Source organism: Capra hircus, chromosome 11 (genome assembly GCF_001704415.2).
Source record: "Capra hircus breed San Clemente chromosome 11, ASM170441v1, whole genome shotgun sequence".
NCBI classification, from domain to species: Eukaryota; Metazoa; Chordata; class Mammalia; order Artiodactyla; family Bovidae; genus Capra; species Capra hircus.
This window is the reverse complement of record NC_030818.1, coordinates 5,854,033-5,872,000: the sequence shown is the minus strand read 5'-3', so window position 1 is coordinate 5,872,000 and position 17,968 is coordinate 5,854,033. Positions and strand designations below refer to the sequence as shown.

The window sequence follows — 17,968 nt, the reverse complement described above, 5'->3', positions numbered from 1 at the left end:
CCCAGTCCAGGACTGAACCTGTGTCTGCTGCATTGGCAGGTGGGTTCTTTACCACTGACCACCTGGGAAGCCCATGAAGAAAGGTTTAGAGGTATTCAAGAAAAGAGGTGGTCTCCAAGGACCAGGAGCTCAGAGGGTAGAGTCTCACGTTTTTTGGCCCCTAATGCATGCTCAGTTGCTCAGTGGTGTCTGACTCTTTGTGACCCCATGGGTTGTAGCCTGCCAGGCTCCTCTGTCCATGGGATTTCCCAAGCAAGAATACTGGAGTGGGTTGCTATGCCCTCTTCCAGGGGATCTTTCCGACCCAGGGATCGAACTCAGGTCTCCTGTGACTCCTGCATTGCAGGGGGATTCTTTACTGCTGAGCCACCGGGAAAGGCCAGTGACTTCACTTCCATCTCCAAAATGTCAGCCAGGGATGGGAAGAAGGTACATGGCAACTATCTGAACGTAGCTGCTAAATTTGGGGACACGTTCCCCCTCCAAGCAAGGTCTGTGTCCCGCTCCACGGGTGAGCTTGTGACTGCTTTGACTGAGAGGGACGGTGGAGGTAATGTATTGGGACTTGAAGGGGACGGCACGGAAAGCCACATGGCTTGTTTGGCTCTCGTGGGAGGTCCCTCTCCAGAGTCTTCCTCTAGGAACCAGGAGCGTTGCTGGGAGGATGGCATGGAGACGTCTATGCAGGTCAACAGAAGATGCTCTCGGCTGAGCCCACCTTCAGCTGGGGATGCGCCTCCCAGCCCTGAATGGGGAGACCTCCAACACCAGGCAGCAGAGAGGAGTCACCCCCACTGTGCCCTTTCTGAATTCCTGACTCAGTATCCACGAACATGGAAAATCCTGGTAGCTTTACGCCACTGAGTTTTGTGCGGTTGGCAGCTTGTGCTGGATCACTGGAGTATGGCACGTACACAGTGACCTTGCATCCAGCCAGTGTGCTTTCCAGGAGGCCACGTTCCCTGACATCCTGGAGTTGTGGTTGTTCAGTCACTCAGTCATGTCTGACTCTTTGGAGTCAGCTCCTGGACTGCAGCTTTCCCTGTCTTTCACCATCTCCGGGAGTTTGCTCAAACTCACGTCAACTGAGTCGGTGATGCAATCCAACCATCTCATCGTCTGTCATCTGCTTCTCCTCCTGCCCTCAATCTTTCCCAGCATCAGGGTCTTTTCCAATGAGTCCTGGAGAGGCCTGGCATATATGAAGGATGCTGCCTGATTCTGGGTTGACCAATAAGTTCATTTGGCTTTTGCATAAGATGGAGTGGAAAAACCCAAACAAATTTTTTGGCCAACCCAGTATATGCCAAGGGACATTTTGGTTGACATCAAGCTTCTCAGACATTTTCACTGGGAATGAGGGTCCAAAATGGGAAGGTCCTGATCATGTACCCCAAGAGGCTCTGTAGATGGGACCCCCCCCCAAGGTTTGAAGTTTCAAGCTTTAAAACGCCTTTGGATTTTGAGATATACATCCATGTTAATTTTGGGATCAGAGTGTTTCAAATTAGTTGCCAATTAAGCTACTTAGCTTCCTACCCCCGCCTGCCACCCACCATCTCTAAGTACAGCGCGTTCTCTAGGAAGATACCGCCTGCAGTCCTGTGGCCTGGCAGGCCCCTGCAGTGCTGTGGCGCAGTCTAGGGAGAAAGTTTGGGGTCACACACATACCGGCATCGTGGCTGCCTGGCTGAGTCCTGGCACTGGGAGCTCTTGGGCCGATCTGGGCAAAGCCGGGGTGCTAGCCTCTGCCCTCAGCTTGCTTGGAGTGGCTGCAAGAAAACATGGCACCTTGCAGACTTGCACACACTTAACAGCTCTCTCATCAAAAGAGGGTGAGAGAACTTCCCTAGTGGTCCAGTGGTTAAGAATCCACCTGCCAAGGCAGGGGACACGAGTTCCATCCCTGGTCTGGGACGATTCCACATGCTGCGGGGCAACTATACCCGTGCGCCACAGCCTCTGGGCTCACGTGCTGCAGCTACGGAAGCCCGCGAGCCCTAAAGCCCGTGCCCTGCAACAATAGAAGCCACCACAGTGAGAAGTCCGCCCGCCGCAGCTGGAAAGGAGTTTCCGCTGGCCACAGCTAGAGAAAGCCTGCACACAGCAATGAAGACCCAGCACAGCCACAAATAAATAAATAGGTAAAAATTTTAAGAAGAGGGGGAGGGTGACCACAGTGTGCATGAAACATGGGCCTGTTTGGAATCTGATGAAGGGAGCCTAGCAGGAGTGCGGGTGGTTCCGAGAGGCCCAGAAGTTCTGCCAGCTTCCAGCCTCAGTGGGGGCACAGTGGGTGACAGCAGAGCACCCACAAGCTTTAGGTGCACCACGAGGTTCAGCCGCCTGCCTGACCACACAGCTCACCAGGTCCGTGTGACGCCCACTGAATGTCGGTTTCGTGGGGCAGCGGAGGAACCAGAGCATGGAGCGGTGTGGGGCAGGGTGGGGGAGGAAGCTAGAGGGAAAGAAAGCAAGGAGTGGGGACCAGATGGCGACTTTAGCTTCATGCCACGGACTGCCCGGCTTCTCCTTGAATGTGGGGTCCCTCGTGGGACTCTGTGTACACTCCCAACCGCCCTGCCCTCTGCAGAGTCACACTTACAGGTGGGCTCTGACATGGCTGTGCGCGAGGATTTGTGGGAACTTCTTGAGGAGGCCGATGGTGAGTGACTGGTGTTAAGGCCTGAGGTGCCCATGTCAAGTGCATTAAAGTGCTGCTGAGGTTCCAGGCTGGAGCCCTTGTCCTGAAACACACACACACACACACACAGACAGAGTCCGTGTTTCAGCATCAAGACCGTGGCAATGAACTATGTTACTTTAGTTGTCCTCTAAATACGCAGGAAAGCTTGAAGGTACTGAGAGAAATACTGTAACTGCTTGGAGAGAATTCCAGAGACATTCAGGTGGACTGTTAATACGAATATATAATCTAACATCTTTGAGGGCCTGGTAGCTTCCCTGGTGGCTCAGATGGTAAAGAATCTGCCTGCAATGCCGAAGACCTAGGTTCAAACCCTGGGTTGGGAAGATGCCCTGGGAGAGGGCATGGCAACCCGCTCCAGTATTCTTGCCTGGAGAATCCCATGGACAGAGGAGCCTGGTGGGCTACAGTCCATGAGGTTGCGAAGAGTAGGACATGACTGAGCAACTGAGTTTCAGGTTATTTTTAAGCCTGTAAGCAGTATTGATTACACTTTCTTGCCTTCGATTTTAATATTTTAGATTTTCATAATTGACCTGGCATTTTGTTTTTTCTTAAAATTGTCACCTCATGCCCAGAATCTTGGCTTTCTAGAAATAAGGTTACTGGTGGGACTGGGTTACTCATACTCCAATGAGGGACTTCCCTGGAGATCCAGTTAGGACTTCACCCTCCAATGCAATGCAGGGGCACAGGTTCAATCCCTGCTCACACACCTCACAAGCTAGAATACCACATGTCTCCCAGTCAAAAAACCAAAACATAGAACAGAAGCAATACTGTAACAAGTTCAATAAAGACTTCAAAAATGGCCCACATTAAAAAAAAAAATCTAAAGAAAGAAAAATACTGTGGGACTTCCCTGGTGGTCCAGTGGTTGAGAATCTGCCTTCCAATGCAGGGGACATGGGTTCCATCCCTGCATGGGGAATTAAGATCCCACATACTTTGGGGAAACTAAGCCTGTGTACCCCAACTAGAGAGAGAAGCCTGAGCTCTGCAACTAGAGAAGCCTGCAATAAAGATCCCACAGCGAAGGTGCTACAACCAAGACCTGATTTAGCCAAATAAACAAATATTAAAAAAATAAAAAATAAATACTCCAATCAGGCAAATGCCTTTGGACTGTTCTGGACACTGTCTCCCCATTACTCTTCCTCTGCAGCCTCAAGGCACCCGAGGCCAAGGGGCAAAGGTCTCCAATTCTTGACCCCTGGATCCTAACTGTTGCTGGGCCCTCAGGGTGCCTCTGCCTCAAGAGCATGGCATGAAGAGAAAGCAACTGTGACTTTCCAACCCTGAGGAACCACCCTTCTGTCCTGCATTGGCTCAGGTGTCACTCATGCACGAGTGCTAAGTCGTTTCAGTCGTGTTCGACTCTTTGGAACCCCGAGGACTGTAGCCCGCCAGGCGCCTCTGTCTGTGGGATTCTCCAGGGGCCCACTGGAGTGGGTTGCTCTGCCCTCCTCCAGGGGATCTTCCCGACCCAGGCATCGAACTCACATCTCCTGCACTGGCAGGGGGGTTCTTTACCACTAATGCCACCTGGGTCATAAGCCTAAGAAGATGACTGTAGTGATTTTTAAGCTAAAGAAGAAACATAATGATTACTCTCCTCAGCCAAGCTCCTTCCTATTCTCAGAAGGATGGTGGGATTCCTGGGCTGCCTGGACAGGCTGGTGTCCCTGGTCTCAGGTCTTAAATCCCTGTGTCTAAGTCTACATGACAGTTCTATCCTTTGTGTTGGGCCTCCAGTGCGGGTGGACCCTGAGTGTGCCCAAACAGGCCTGAAATGATTGCTACCAGCCATAAAGGCCTTTGTGCAAGACAGAATTGCAGGGTGTGTCTGGGTTTGCTGGGCTCAGTGTGTATTTTCAGACTCTACTGCTTGGTCATGGCGTGAGCGCAAGCTGAGTTGCTTCCGCTGTGTCTGACTCTTTCTGACCCAACAGACTGTAGCCCACCAGGCTCCTCTGTCCATGGGATTCTCCAGGCAAGAAGTTGTTGTTCAGTCATGTCCAATTCTTTGTGACCCCATGGACCGCACACACCAGGCTTCCCTGACCCTTCCTGGGGTTTTCCCAAGTTCATGTCCATTGCATCAGTGATGCCATCCAGCCATTGCATCCTCTGGCACCCTCTTCTCTTTCTGCCCTCAATCTTTCCTAGCATCAGGGTCTTTCCCAATGAGTCAGTTCTCTGCATCAGGTGACCAAAATACTGGAGTTTCAGCTTCAGCATCAGGTCTTCCAATGATTATTCAGGGATGATTTCCTTTAAGATTGACTGATTTGATCTCCTTGCTGTCAAAGGGACTCTCAAGAGTCCTCTCCAGCCCCACAGTTTGAAGGCATCAATTCTTTGGTGCTCTGCCTTCGTCACAGTCCAGCTCTCGCAACCTATGTAACTGGGTCTTACGTGACCAGATAAGCAGAAAGAAAGAAAGTGAAGTTGCTCAGTCGTGTCCAACTCTTTGCAATCCCATGGACTGTAGTCTAGCAGGCTTCTCTGTCCATGGGATTTTCCAGGCAAGAGTACTGGAGTGGGTTGCCATTTCCTTCTCCCAAATCACACCTTTTAGAGTGGGGTCCCAGGCGAATTGTGTGTGCCTGGTCAGCAGACAAGTAAATGCAGGAAGTGAGAGAAAGAGCTGAAAAACTTTTCTAGCCATCTGCCGTACATCACACACAAGCAGGGGAATCTGCATTTTATAGACCATCCGTCAGTGACAGACTTGAAATTAAAAATCCAAATGGTCCATTACCGCTAAGAGTTTGAAAAGCACAGTCCTGGAGCTGTGACTTTAAAAGGGACTTCTGAATCTGACAGCCTGAGATTGTATTTGTGTGTGTGTTGTTCAGTCGCTCAGTCATGTCCAACTCTTTGTGACCCTGCAGACAGCAGCATGCCAGGCTTCCCTGTCCTTCACCATCTTTTGGAGTGTGCGCCAACTCATGTCCATTGAGTTGATGATATCATCCAATCATCTCATCCTCTGTTGATCCCTTTTCCTCCTGCCTTCAATCTTTCCCAGCATCAGGGTCTTTTCCAATGAATCAGCTCTTCGCATCAGGTGGCCAAAGTATTGGAGCTTCAGCGTCAGTCCTTCCAATGAATATTCAGGGTTCATTTCCTTTAGGATTGACTGGTTTGATTTCCTTGCTGTCCAAGGGACTCTCAAGAGTCTTCTGTGTGTTTATACATAAGTACATGTTGACGAGAACTTTCACTGAGCTCTACTATTCCCCAAAGATCGGAAACCTCAATAATGAATTTCTGGCTGGATGATACACCGTATGCCTGATCTTCAGCTGTGATGTATGATGTGTCGAACACCTGCCTATGAACAGCTTAATTCCAGCCTTGGGCATGACATATGATGCCTTCATGTGACAGAGCTGGGTAATAAACACGTCCATGGACAATGACAGAGGTGTTGTACCATGGTGCTGGTGAGGAATCACCGCACAACGCAGCAGTACTTTGCCTGCCAGTGGGAGCGGCTCAGCAAAGGTGCAAATGCATTCTGGTCTCTAAAGGGGATCTCTTCCTCTTCTTAACTCAGTTCTTAATGGACCAGAGATGCGTCGATGGTCCACCGACTGCACTAAAGTGAGTATCACAATAAAGCAAATCACATTAATTTTTTTCTTTGTTTCCCAGTACATAGAAAAGAGAAACTGACCAGTGCTGTTGTGTCAATTTCTAGCCAGCGACTAGATTCTAGGTCATGGGCTGGTTGGAACTTGAACTGTGTTTCATCAAGATGAACTTCCTTCCCACGTTTTGACATAAAATGAAATTGGGGTATGTCCTTCAACTCACAATAAGAAATCTTGACTTCACAGATGGGCAGCTCTCTCTCTTTCCTAGTGGAGACAGAGAGAGATCTTACAATCGATGACTTCTTAGCTTTGATGAAATACAACATTCCCTTTCTTGCTTTCTCTCTTTTTTCCTCCCAACATATGTGTCTGCTTGAAGAATGAGAACCTTTGAGAAACAGGGTTCTGATCTGCTTATGAGTTTCTGTCGAGTTGTCAGTGATGAGGGCTGCCTGGCCAGAGGGTGCCAGGGACTCAGGCTGGAGAGGAAAGAGGTCTGGGCTTTGTGAAGAGAAACACCTCTCCATTCCTCTCAGGGCTCCCTGACACCAAGGTGGCTCCAAAAAGGATGTCAGCTCAGACCCCCAGACACAGAAGCGGCCAGTACCCCCTGCCAGTGATACCATAGCGGGGGTGTGAGGGGCAATGAGCTTGTGGGGTGCTCTTTTTGAGGGCAGGTACAGCACTTGAGCTAAGAGGAGGACAGGATGCACAGACTGTGCCCCACCTTGACGGGATGATGGAATAACCCCCCGCTTTTCATCTGTGGGAGAGATACAAAGTGGACTCACCTACAGGCAGACATTGTTTTATTGTGTTTCCCCTTATCACACTTCTTGGAGAGTGTGATTTTTTTACAAATTGAAGGTTTATGGCATTCCTGTCTTGTTAGATGCTGCTTACCATTTTTAAAGCAGTAAAGTTTTTTAAAATTAACGTATGCCATTAAAAAAAACACAACTGGGCTTCCCTGGTGGCTCAGACAGTAGAGGATCTGCCTGCAATGCAGGAGCCCTGGGTTCGATCTCTGGGTTGGGATGATCCTCTGGAGGAGGGAATGGCAACCCACTCCAGTGTTCTTGCCTGGAGAATCCCATGGACAGAGGAGCCTCGTGAGCTACAGTCTATGGTTTCACAGAGTCAGACATAACTGAGGAACTAACACTTTCACTTGCACACTTAACAGATTACAGAATAGGGTCAACATATCTTTCATATCCACTAGGAAACCAAAAAAAGTGATGTGATTTGCTTTGTGGTGATATTCACTTTACTGTGGTGGTCTGGAACCTGCAGTATCTCCGAGGTTTGCCTGCACAGTCATTCTTTTAAGGCTGGAAGGTCACCAAACCCTGCTTTGAGTTGAGAGGCTGTTTTCCCGCACAGCTCTGTGAGTTCCCAGTCTCCATGACCTCAGATACGTTATCTGCATCCATAGTACGCTCAGTCTCACCTGAAGGACAGTGACAGTGCCCAACTTGCAGGAACCTCAATGAGGGGCAAGTAAGCAAATACCCCCCAAATTACATTGACGAGTACTGGGAACATAGCAAGAGCTCAAAAAACATGACCTGCTGCTTCAAGTATTACTATTTTTATGATCACAACTCATGAAAGATTCTACTCAGCCAAACTTTGCCTTCCTCCTCTGCTGGGGATCAGATTACCTTCAGTGCTGAAGGGTGGACGGTCTCCAGCAGCGGGTCCTCCAGCGCCAATTCCTGCCTCCTCTCCACCCGGACCTCGGCGTAACTGCTCAGGAAATCAAGAGACCACAGCTGGAGGGGGTATGTCCCGGGATGACACCAGCAAAGAGGGTTGTGTGACACCCTCTCCCAGGGCAGCCACTAGCAAGCCTGGCCCAGTTACTTGTTTGGGGATAGGGTTTCTTTCTGGGCCTACATTCCACAGGAGTCACTTCTACTATGACATTCAGAGTGACTTCCTTTCTGGGACTTGCCTTGTGATCCAGGGGCTGGGACTTCATGCTTCCACTTCAGGGGGCCTGGGTTTGATCCCTGGTCAGGGAACTTCCCTGGTGGCTCAGATGGTAAAGCATCTGCCTACAATGCGGGAGATCCGTGGGTTCAGTCCCTGGGATGGGAGGATCTCCTGGAGAAGGCAATGGCAACCTACTCCAGTACTGCCTGGAAAATCCCATGGATGGATAAGCCTGGTAGGCTACAGCCCATGGGGTCACAAAGAGTCGGACACAACTAAGCGACTTCACTTCAGGGAACTAAAGAGCTTCCCTGGTGGCTCAGACGGTAGAGAATCTGGCTGCAATGTGGGAGACATGAGTTCGATCCTTGGGTTGGGAAGATCCCCTGGAGAAGAGAATGGACCCCACAAGCTGTGGGGCACGGCCAAAGAAAAAAAACAATCATAAAATTTTTTAAAAACACATAAAGAAGAACATTTTCCTTTCCAGGATGTTGTTGTTGCCTACATTTTCTTTTGTTATTGTTGTTCTTTTCTCTTTTGACTGATCTTGACCCATCCCACCCAGAAACCCCCCCACACAATTGTCTTTAGAAACCTATTTTCATTAATATGATGAGCCTCAGCCTTCAAATAATTAGAAGACTTTCTGGAGACCTACTCAGTTTGGACTATGCACAGGAGGAAGTGATATATAAACTTTTTTTTTTTAGTAATTACAGACTATGATTACAGACTATGAAACTTCCAGAAGTTTTCTTTCGACCAAACCTAGCACTAGCCAGACCCAGATGGCCAATTAGTCTATGGACCCACTTTTTGAATGGCAAGGGGAAATCAACTCAGAGTGGTGATGGCTGAGTGGCCCAGCTGTGGCTTTTGCACCGATTATAGAGCTGTGGGCTGGGTATGGGGCCTGGGGGAGCGGTGGTGGCTCCTGGGCCTCAGGGGACACCTGTGGCCTCATTTCTCTCTTGGTCGCTCCCTACTTTCTTTGAGAATCTCATTCTGGGATCTGAGAAGATGGACCGGAAATCAGACTCTGAGGAGCAAGGTGTTGACGATGTTGTCTTACCTGGGGACAAAAGGACCCCCTGGCAAAGGTCCAGGCAGTTGGGGGTGGGGTGTGGAGGCCGGACGTGGGATCAGAAAACACTGGCTGCTGACGTGCCCAGGGGTGGGCTGGGAAGTCAGGGTCAGGCCCCTGGGGGTAGGCATGTACGTGGTAATCAGGGTCACTGGCCAAGAAACACCTGCATTTCTTATCCTTCCTCTTTTCTCACTTACTAAACAGGAGGGATTTACGTGTGTGTCAGCGTGTGTGTGTATTGGCTTGGCCAAAAAGTTCATTCAGGTTTTTAGAGATCTTACGGAAAAAACAAAGTGATTTTGTGCCCGATCCAATAGATAAGCATGTGTATATGGATAGTATCTATCCATCCATCTATTACCTATCTATCAATCAACCAACCACCGATTGTCTATCAATTAACTCTCTACCTATTCACCTATCTATCATCTATTGTCCTATCCATTTACCTAACTACCCATTATCTGCTGGCAATCATCCATTGCTTATGTACATGTACATAACAGCAGGTATGTATATGTATCTCTTGATCTATCATATATCTGCTATCTATCATCTATCTGTTCTGTATTGATACCTATATAGAATGTGATCCTTCTAACCTTTCTTTCGTTGCTCTTCTCAAAAGCTCTCCTCTAGACCAGCTCAAAACTAATTTATGTTCTTAAAATTTTTGTACTTGGGGAAAAAAACCCAAACGGCATTTCCCCTTTACCTTTGGGAACTGTGACGCTACACAGGCAGTGTCTAGGAAACACTGGATCTGCTTCCTCCCTTGGAAGCCCTGTCACCCACATGGGGCTGGGGAAGATAACCTCTCCCTGAGGTCAGGGATCTACCAGGAACCCTCTGGCTCTTGTATCACCCTGCCTTGGTGGCCACCGGTAGTTTTTGAGGCATTCAAAAAAAAAGGGGGGGGGGGCGGGGGGAGGGACTATGTCTCTGAGTTATTCAGAGGCAAAATTTTAATTTTCTTTTCCTACCAGCGACAAGGGAAGGCTGGGGGCCGGATGGAGATGAGGGAAAATATGTAAGTAGGTCACTGAAGCAGTAATTTACGGAGGAACATCCTGGCTGCCTGGAAGAGCTCAGTGAGGCTGTCAGAGGGGCCTGGTGAGGCCCTGGGAGGAAGTCTCAGCCCTGGGAGGCCAGGGCTGCGTGTGGGCTAAGAAGGAGCTGGCTTCTGGGGATTAGTCTGCTCACTGTGAGCAGAGTCCTGCTGCAGAACTCAGGCCTGGGCTCACTCCTCAGAACTAGGGACCCATGAGGATACTGGGGCTCTGAGCCACCTGCTAGGGACCCCTAAGCCATCTGCCCACCTCCCAGCCCCCAGCCCACCCACCCTCCTAGCCCCTGGCCCGCACCTGACCACCGAGTGTGTGCACACGATGAACTCGGGCTTGGAGTTCCACTGGTGGTAGGTGATGTAGTAGTGGGTCTGGAGCCAAATCCACTGCTGGCCTTTGGTCAGAAACCTGTAGCAGCACGACTTCCCTTTGCCAAACTGCATCACTGTGAGTGGAAGACAGAGTCGGCGAATAACCAGTGTTAGGACACAAGGACCCTTTCCTCCCACAGTCACTTTTAACAACACCAGCTCTCAAAATGACAGTGCCACACAGCAGTCATTTCCCTAGTAGTGATGGCTCTTAAGTGACCACAACCACCATGTATAAAGTAGAGAGCTGGTAGGAAGTTGCTACATAACACAGGGAGCCCAGCTCGGTGCTCTGTGATGACCTAGAGGAGTGGGATGGGGGCGGGGAGGGAGGCTCAAGAGGGAGGGGACATGTAGATAACTATGGCTGATTTGAGTTGCTGTACAGCAGAAATCAACACAACAACATTGTAAAGCAATCTCCCTCCAATTGAGAAACAAATTTAAAAAAAAAGATCACAGGAAATGGTCATGAATTCTGAAACAATGGAGGGATGATCCTCTTGCTTCCCCAAATGCTCAAAAGCTTAAGAGAGCCTTAAATCTGGGCAGATTCTTCAACTGGGAGTTTAATTAAGGAAACAATTCCATTCACCATTGCAATGAAAATAATAAAATACTTAGGAATATATCTACCTAAAGAAATGAAAGACCTATATATAGAAAACTATAAAATACTGGTGAAAGAAATCAAAGAAGGCACAAATAGATGGAGAAATATACCATGTTCATGGATCAGAAGAATCAATATATGGAAAATGAGTATACTACCCAAAGCAATCTATAGATTCAATTCAATCCCTATCAAGCTAGCAATGGTATTTTTCTGAGAACTATAACAAGTAATTTCACAATTTGTATGGAAATACAAAAAACCCTGAGTAGCCAAAGCAATCTTGAGAAAGAAGAATGGAACTGGAGGAATCAACCTGCCTGACTTCAGGCTCTACTACAAAGCCACAGTCATCAAGACAGTATGGTACTGGCACAAAGACAGAAATATAGATCAATGGAACAAAATAGAAAGCCCAGAGACAAATCCACACACCTATGGACACCTTATCTTTGACAAAGGAGGCAAGAATATACAATGGAGTAAAGACAATCTCTTTAACAAGTGGTGCTGGGAAAACTGGTCAACCACTTGTAAAAGAATGAAACTAGATCACTTTCTAACACCACACACAAAAATAAACTCAAAATGGATTAAAGATCTAAATGTAAGATCAGAAACTATAAAACTCTTAGAGGAGAACATAGGCAAAACACTCTCCGACATAAATCACAGCAGGATCCTCTATGACCCACCTCCCAGAATATTGGAAATAAAAGCAAAAATAAACAAATGGGACCTAATTAAAATTAAAAGCTTTTGCACAACACAGGAAACTATAAGCAAGGTGAAAAGACAGCCTTCTGAATGGGAGAAAATAATAGCAAATGAAGCAACGGACAAAGAATTAATCTCAAAGATATACAAGCGACTCCTGCAGCTCAATTCCAGAAAAATAAACAACCCAATCAAAAAGTGGGCCAAAGAACTAAACAGACATTTCTCCAAAGAAGACATACAGATGGCTAACAAACACATGAAAAGATGCTCAACATCACTCATTATCAGAGAAATGTAAATCAAAACCACAATGAGGTACCATTTCACGCCAGTCAGAATGGCTGCGATCCAAAAGTCTACAAGCAATAAATGCTGAAGAGGGTGTGGAGAAAAGGGAACCCTCTTACACTGTTGGTGGGAATGCAAGCTAGTACAGCCACTACGGAGAACAGTGTGGAGATTCCTTAAAAAACTGGAAATAGAACTACCTTCTGACCCAGCAATCCCACTGCTAGGCATACACACCGAGGAAACCAGAACTGAAAGAGACATGTGTACCCCAATGTTCATCACAGCACTGTTTATAATAGCGAGGACATGGGAGCAACCTAGATGTCCATCAGCAGATGAATGGATAAGAAAGCTGTGGTACATATACACAATGGAGTATTACCCAGCCATTAAAAAGAATACATTTGAATCAGTTCTAATGAGGTGGATGGAACTGGAGCCTATTATACAGTGAAGTAAGCCAGAAAGAAAAACACCAATACAGTATACTAACGCATATATATGGAATTTAGAAAGATGGTAATGATAACCCTGTATGTGAGACAGCAAAAGAGACACAGATGTATAGAACAGTCTTTTGGACTCTGTGGGAGAGGGCGAGGGCGGGATGATTTGGGAGAATGGCACTGAAACATGTACATTATCACATGTGAAATGAATTGCCAGCCCAGGTTTGATGCATGATACAGAGTGCTTGGGGCTGGTGCACTGGGTTGACCCAGAGGGATGGGATGGGGAGGGAGGTGGGTGGGGGGTTCAGGATGGGGAACACATGTACACCCGTGGTGGATTCATGTCAGTGCACGGCAAAACCAATACAATATTATAAAGTAAAAAAAAAGAGAAGCAGCCCTGGTTTTTGAGATGTGCCACAGCTTTGGTAGCGACTGCCTCTCTATGTGGGCGTGAGCGTCACGAGCCCCTCCCCTAGGAGACCGTTGCAGTCGGCCAGCCCCTGCTCCTTGGTAACCATGTGTGACCAAAAGGCCACGATCAAGAATGCTGATATGTTGGAGGAGATGCAACAGGACTTGGTGGAGTGTGCTACTCAGGCATTGGAGAAATATAATATAGAGAAGGACGTTGCGACCCATATCAAGGAGGAGTTTGACAAGAAGCACAACCCCACCTGGCATCGTGGGGAGGAACTTCGGTAGTCACGTGACACACGAAACCAAACACTTCATCTACTCCTACCTGGGCCAAGTGGCCGTTCTCCTGTTCAAATCTGGTTAAAAGCATGGACTGTGCCACACAGCCAGTGATCCATCTGAAAACAAGGACTGCAGCCTAAATTCCAAACACCAGAGACTGTGGCCTTCAGCCTTACCTCAGGGAACACCTCCATCTTTGAATCTTTATTGTTTTGTGCAGGGCATTCCCTGTACTAGTTTGTGGTTATTAACCAACTAGCAAAACATCTTAACATTTGTATTTATTTTCTATTCCATACCTCTCTGCCCCATGTTTTTTCTCTTCAAAATCCATTCCTTTAAAGAAATAAATCTGTTGAAGAAGTATGCATTAAAAAAAAAACAAACCCTGGTTTTCCTGGGGCTCACCATCCTGCTGCAGCTGGAGCTGTCTTTGGAGTTGTGTGAGAGACCATCCAGATGCTGGGAGAACTGGACCACAAACAGACCTGACAGCCAGCAGCCTCTGGACGGATGCTATGGCTGTTAGCCAGCTGAGCATCCTTGGTCTACATGGCTCTATACAGAGGATCCGCCACGGGGGCTTCCATGGCAGACCACCACGCAGGCCTCCTATGGTTAAGTTGTGGCTTCCTTGGGGGTACCCGGTACACACAGATGCTGCTGGGTTAGGCCTGGGCAGGGCAGAAAGCTGGACCATGGGTCCAGAAAAGATGAGCAGCTGGGTGCACTCTCAGTGCCTGGACTTTAGGTCCTCTTTACACGCTAGTGGTCAAGAGAAAGCCTAACCAGGAGACCAAAGCGACAAAAGGAAGCACTGAATCTGCCAATAAAATAATATTTGTAGGACTTCCCTGGTGGTCCAGTGGTTAAGAATCTACCTGCCAATGCAGGGGACACAGGTTTGATCCCTGGTCTGGGAAGATTCCACATGCCATGGGGCAATTAAGCTCCATGAGCCACAACTACTGAAGCCCGTGCTCTGCAACCAGAGAAGCCACCAAAATGAGAAGTCCGAGTACTGCTAGAGAGTAGCCCCTGCTTGCCATAACTAGAGAAAGCCCCCAAATAAATAACTAATAGTTATCAGACTACTTAAAAAGCAAAAAAAGATCAAATAGTTGGCATAGCTGAGGGGAGCTGGGAAGGGGCTGGAGGAGGAAGCACACAGATCAAAGTCAATTCCAGGTGCAAAGAAAACAGGGGAATCTAGACAAGGACCTCCAACACGGACCGCAACTTGATCATCTCAGAGAAGTTAAAATTCTTGGCCTCAGAAGAAACCAAGTAATACATCGACTTGCAGAGCCTACGATCCTGCTGTCAGGGCTGCAGGGAGAGAATGGAGGTCCTCAGGAGGGGAGCTGGGGGGTTGGCAGGGGTACTCACGGTGCTGGTGGCACCTAGCTAGGAGCTCCAGGTCATCCACGTGGTAGTAGTCATAGCCCGAGGTTCCCAGGACTTCAAAAGGCAGGTACCCTATGATAGGAGGGGCTCTGCAAGGACAGTTGGTAGGGGGGTCTTCATCAGCCTTGCGGGCTTCCTGTAGTGGCCAATGGGCAGGGGCAGTTTGCATGCTTCTTGATCAACCCAGGGGCCTCATTTCTCAATAATAAGTGCATAAAATACCATTTGGCAATGGTCAAAAGCAGAGAGGCGGTGTTTTCCAAAGTGCTCACATTTTTTGGCATTAGACACTGGGTTCCCTTGACCTAAACTGGCCCCAGTGATCATAAATGTTATTATTGCTGAATAATTAAAAACAGCTATGCATGGAGTCAGCCCAATTCTAAAGTGTCATAAAAAAAAATCAAAGGGCAGGAAGGGGAGATTGTTAGCTCTTCAACTGTGAAAAAATGTAACACAAGAAAGAAAAAAGATTAGTCTAAAGGGATGAAAGGGTGTTGAAGGAAATAAAACGAGAGCTTCCTTCACATCTTGCCTTGCTTAATGGGAGCTAGCGAGGGTCCCGAGTGGGGTGGGGATGGGGCAGGCGGGGATGTCCCAGAGGATGTCTCCAGCGGGGCTGTGTGGCTCTCCTGAGATGCTCTGACCCACACCCAGGACATATCCACATATGGAACAAATGCAGTGGAGGGAGAGCCCAGCCCTTTGGCCACAAGCATTTTCCCCACCGCAAGAGAGGACCAGGTCTGATTTCTGTCCCCCAGGGAGAGCCTGGCTCCTGGAAATAAGCGCTTGAAAAAGCACCCAACCCAAATGTGTTTTTCTTTTCACAAACCTGTGATCCAGAAATAAAAATTTCCATTCCAAGCTATGCCTTGAAGTGAATTCCTCTAAAGGTTCGTCAACGATGCACATTTCCTGTATTGAAAGGGAGGAAAAATATGACTTGGGGTACCAGATTCTCACCCCCCACCCCCAGTGGTGTCAAGAATGCACGGTCAGCAACAGAAGTTAAAAGCACTTAGAGCAAGTTTCCAAGTTGTATTGGACCAAAACTCCTCATCAGCAGCTAATTTCGGTATTAGCGGCTGCTAAATTTATTTCACAAGCTGGGGAAAAAGTTCTGAGAGCCAAAATGTCATACCCCTCCCTTCCTATCATCTAGACATGTGGTAAACACATGGAAAACGGCTTTTCATCTGAATTTGAATGAGTAACTTAACTCAACATTCATCCCATCCAAGGGAAAGAAATTACAGATGAGAGTCCGGAGATCTGTCTGACAGGTTTTACCTGTGTGTGCTGATTGGTGTCAACATACATGTGAAGAGTAGGAAGGTTTACAGAGTTTTGGAAGACCCTTTTCTGCCCCAGTGATTGACTGCCTTCAAACAAAATCCCCTCGAGGAGGGCATAGCTACCCTTCTTGCCTGGAGAATCCCATGGACAGAGGATGCTGGCGGGCTACAGTCCATGAAGTCCAAAAGAGGGACTTTCCAGGTAAAGACTGTGCCTGCAGTCTAGGAGACCCGGATTTGATCTCTGGGTCAGGAAGATCCCCTGGAGAAGGGAATGGCTACCTGCTCTGGTATTTTTAGGAAACTGAGGCTTGGGGAAAGAGTTTGTGGGGCTGTTGCTATACAGAAATCAGATACTGAACATTCTCAGAGTCGGTGATGAGCTCATTGAAATCTTCTTTCCCAGAAAGACAAGGAATTACCTGCCACACAAGGTGATTTGGGGGTACTTGTTCCGCAAGATAAATTCTCTCTGGGTACTTGCCTTTAAGAACTGTGGTGTGGCCAGGCGAACGGTGGCGATGAAGCAGACCTCCTTCCCCAAGGGCACTCGGCAGGGCCTTGAAAGGGCGCCATCAAAGCCATTACAAGAGGGGCTGGGCACTGGTGGAGGGGAGGAGACACAGGTCAGCCCTAGCTGGTGTGGGGCCAGCCCCCCGGGCACCACCGAGCGGCCTCAGGTCCATCAGCCATTTCATTCTCACAGCAACTTGGGGATGTCAAATGCTATTCTTACCCCCACTGTATGGGAACCTGAGGCTCAGACTGGGAAGCAACGGGCACAAGGCCAGACAGAGATGGAATTTGAGTTAGCAACGCACAACTAGGGCTTCCCGGGTGGTTCAGTGGTAAAGAATCCACCTGCCAGTGCAGGAGATGTGGGTTCGATCCCTGGGTCAGGAAGACCCCCTGGAGGAGGAAATGGCAACCCACTCCAGTATTCTTGCTTGGAGAATCCCATGGACAGAGGAGCGTGGCGGGCTACCGTGCATGGGGTCGCAGAGAGTTGGACATGACGTAGTGACTAAACACCACCACACAACTCTGCCTCCCACTGCCACTAGTCCTGCAGCCACGGAGGTTACTGTGCTGGGAAAAAGTCCTCTGCCAGACCAGCAGACGGCCCCAGGAGGGTCTGGACGTGCATGTCAGCTCGTGTCCTAAGGGTGAGCTGCATCGTTGGACAGTGTTCTGATACTGACAGGCTCAGGGGAAGTATGGTGGCTCAGATGGTGAAGAATCTGCCTGCAGTGCAGGACACCCAGGTTCGATCCCTGGGTTGAGAGGATCCCCTGGAGAAGGGCATGGCTCCCCACTCCAGGATTCTTGCCTAGAGAATCCCATGGACAGAGGAGCCTGGTTGAGCACGAGCTACAGTCTGCTGAGTCACAAAGAGCTGGACATGACTAAGTAACCAGTACTACTACTACTATAGGGGAGCCAGTGGGTCTTGACCCTGGGTTGGTCTACTTGGGATTCAAGAGCTTGTGCCCTGAACCATCACAGAGCCCAGGATGCTGCAGGACTTGACTGAGGAGATAGCTCAGGATTCACAGTGACCACCCCCCACCCCCCAGTTACACAGTGTCCACAACAGAACTCACTGCCCAGGTGACAAAACCCATTCATTGTGTCTTATGTGTTCTCACAGGCCAGGAAGGCTGGCTTTCCTTATCCTATAAATGAGGAACCCAAGGTCTAGGA

At 48.5% G+C, this 17,968-nt stretch overlaps 1 protein-coding gene and 1 pseudogene across 1 annotated transcript in view; one reads left to right on the top strand and one right to left on the bottom strand.

Moving 5' to 3' along the window:
• The window catches only part of NPAS2 (neuronal PAS domain protein 2), a 204,741-nt gene that overhangs the window by 27,810 nt on the left and 158,963 nt on the right, over nucleotides 1–17,968 (bottom strand). Inside the window, exons 8-14 of the mRNA XM_018054924.1 lie at nucleotides 16,749–16,867; nucleotides 15,802–15,884; nucleotides 14,949–15,055; nucleotides 10,708–10,855; nucleotides 7,980–8,064; nucleotides 2,606–2,747; nucleotides 1,672–1,772 (exon numbers count right to left, since the gene is read on the bottom strand). Of these exons, the coding sequence (XP_017910413.1) occupies nucleotides 1,672–1,772; nucleotides 2,606–2,747; nucleotides 7,980–8,064; nucleotides 10,708–10,855; nucleotides 14,949–15,055; nucleotides 15,802–15,884; nucleotides 16,749–16,867 (785 nt within the window). The remainder of the gene's footprint in view (nucleotides 1–1,671; nucleotides 1,773–2,605; nucleotides 2,748–7,979; nucleotides 8,065–10,707; nucleotides 10,856–14,948; nucleotides 15,056–15,801; nucleotides 15,885–16,748; nucleotides 16,868–17,968) is intronic.
• LOC102186761 lies at nucleotides 13,377–13,744 on the top strand (annotated as a pseudogene).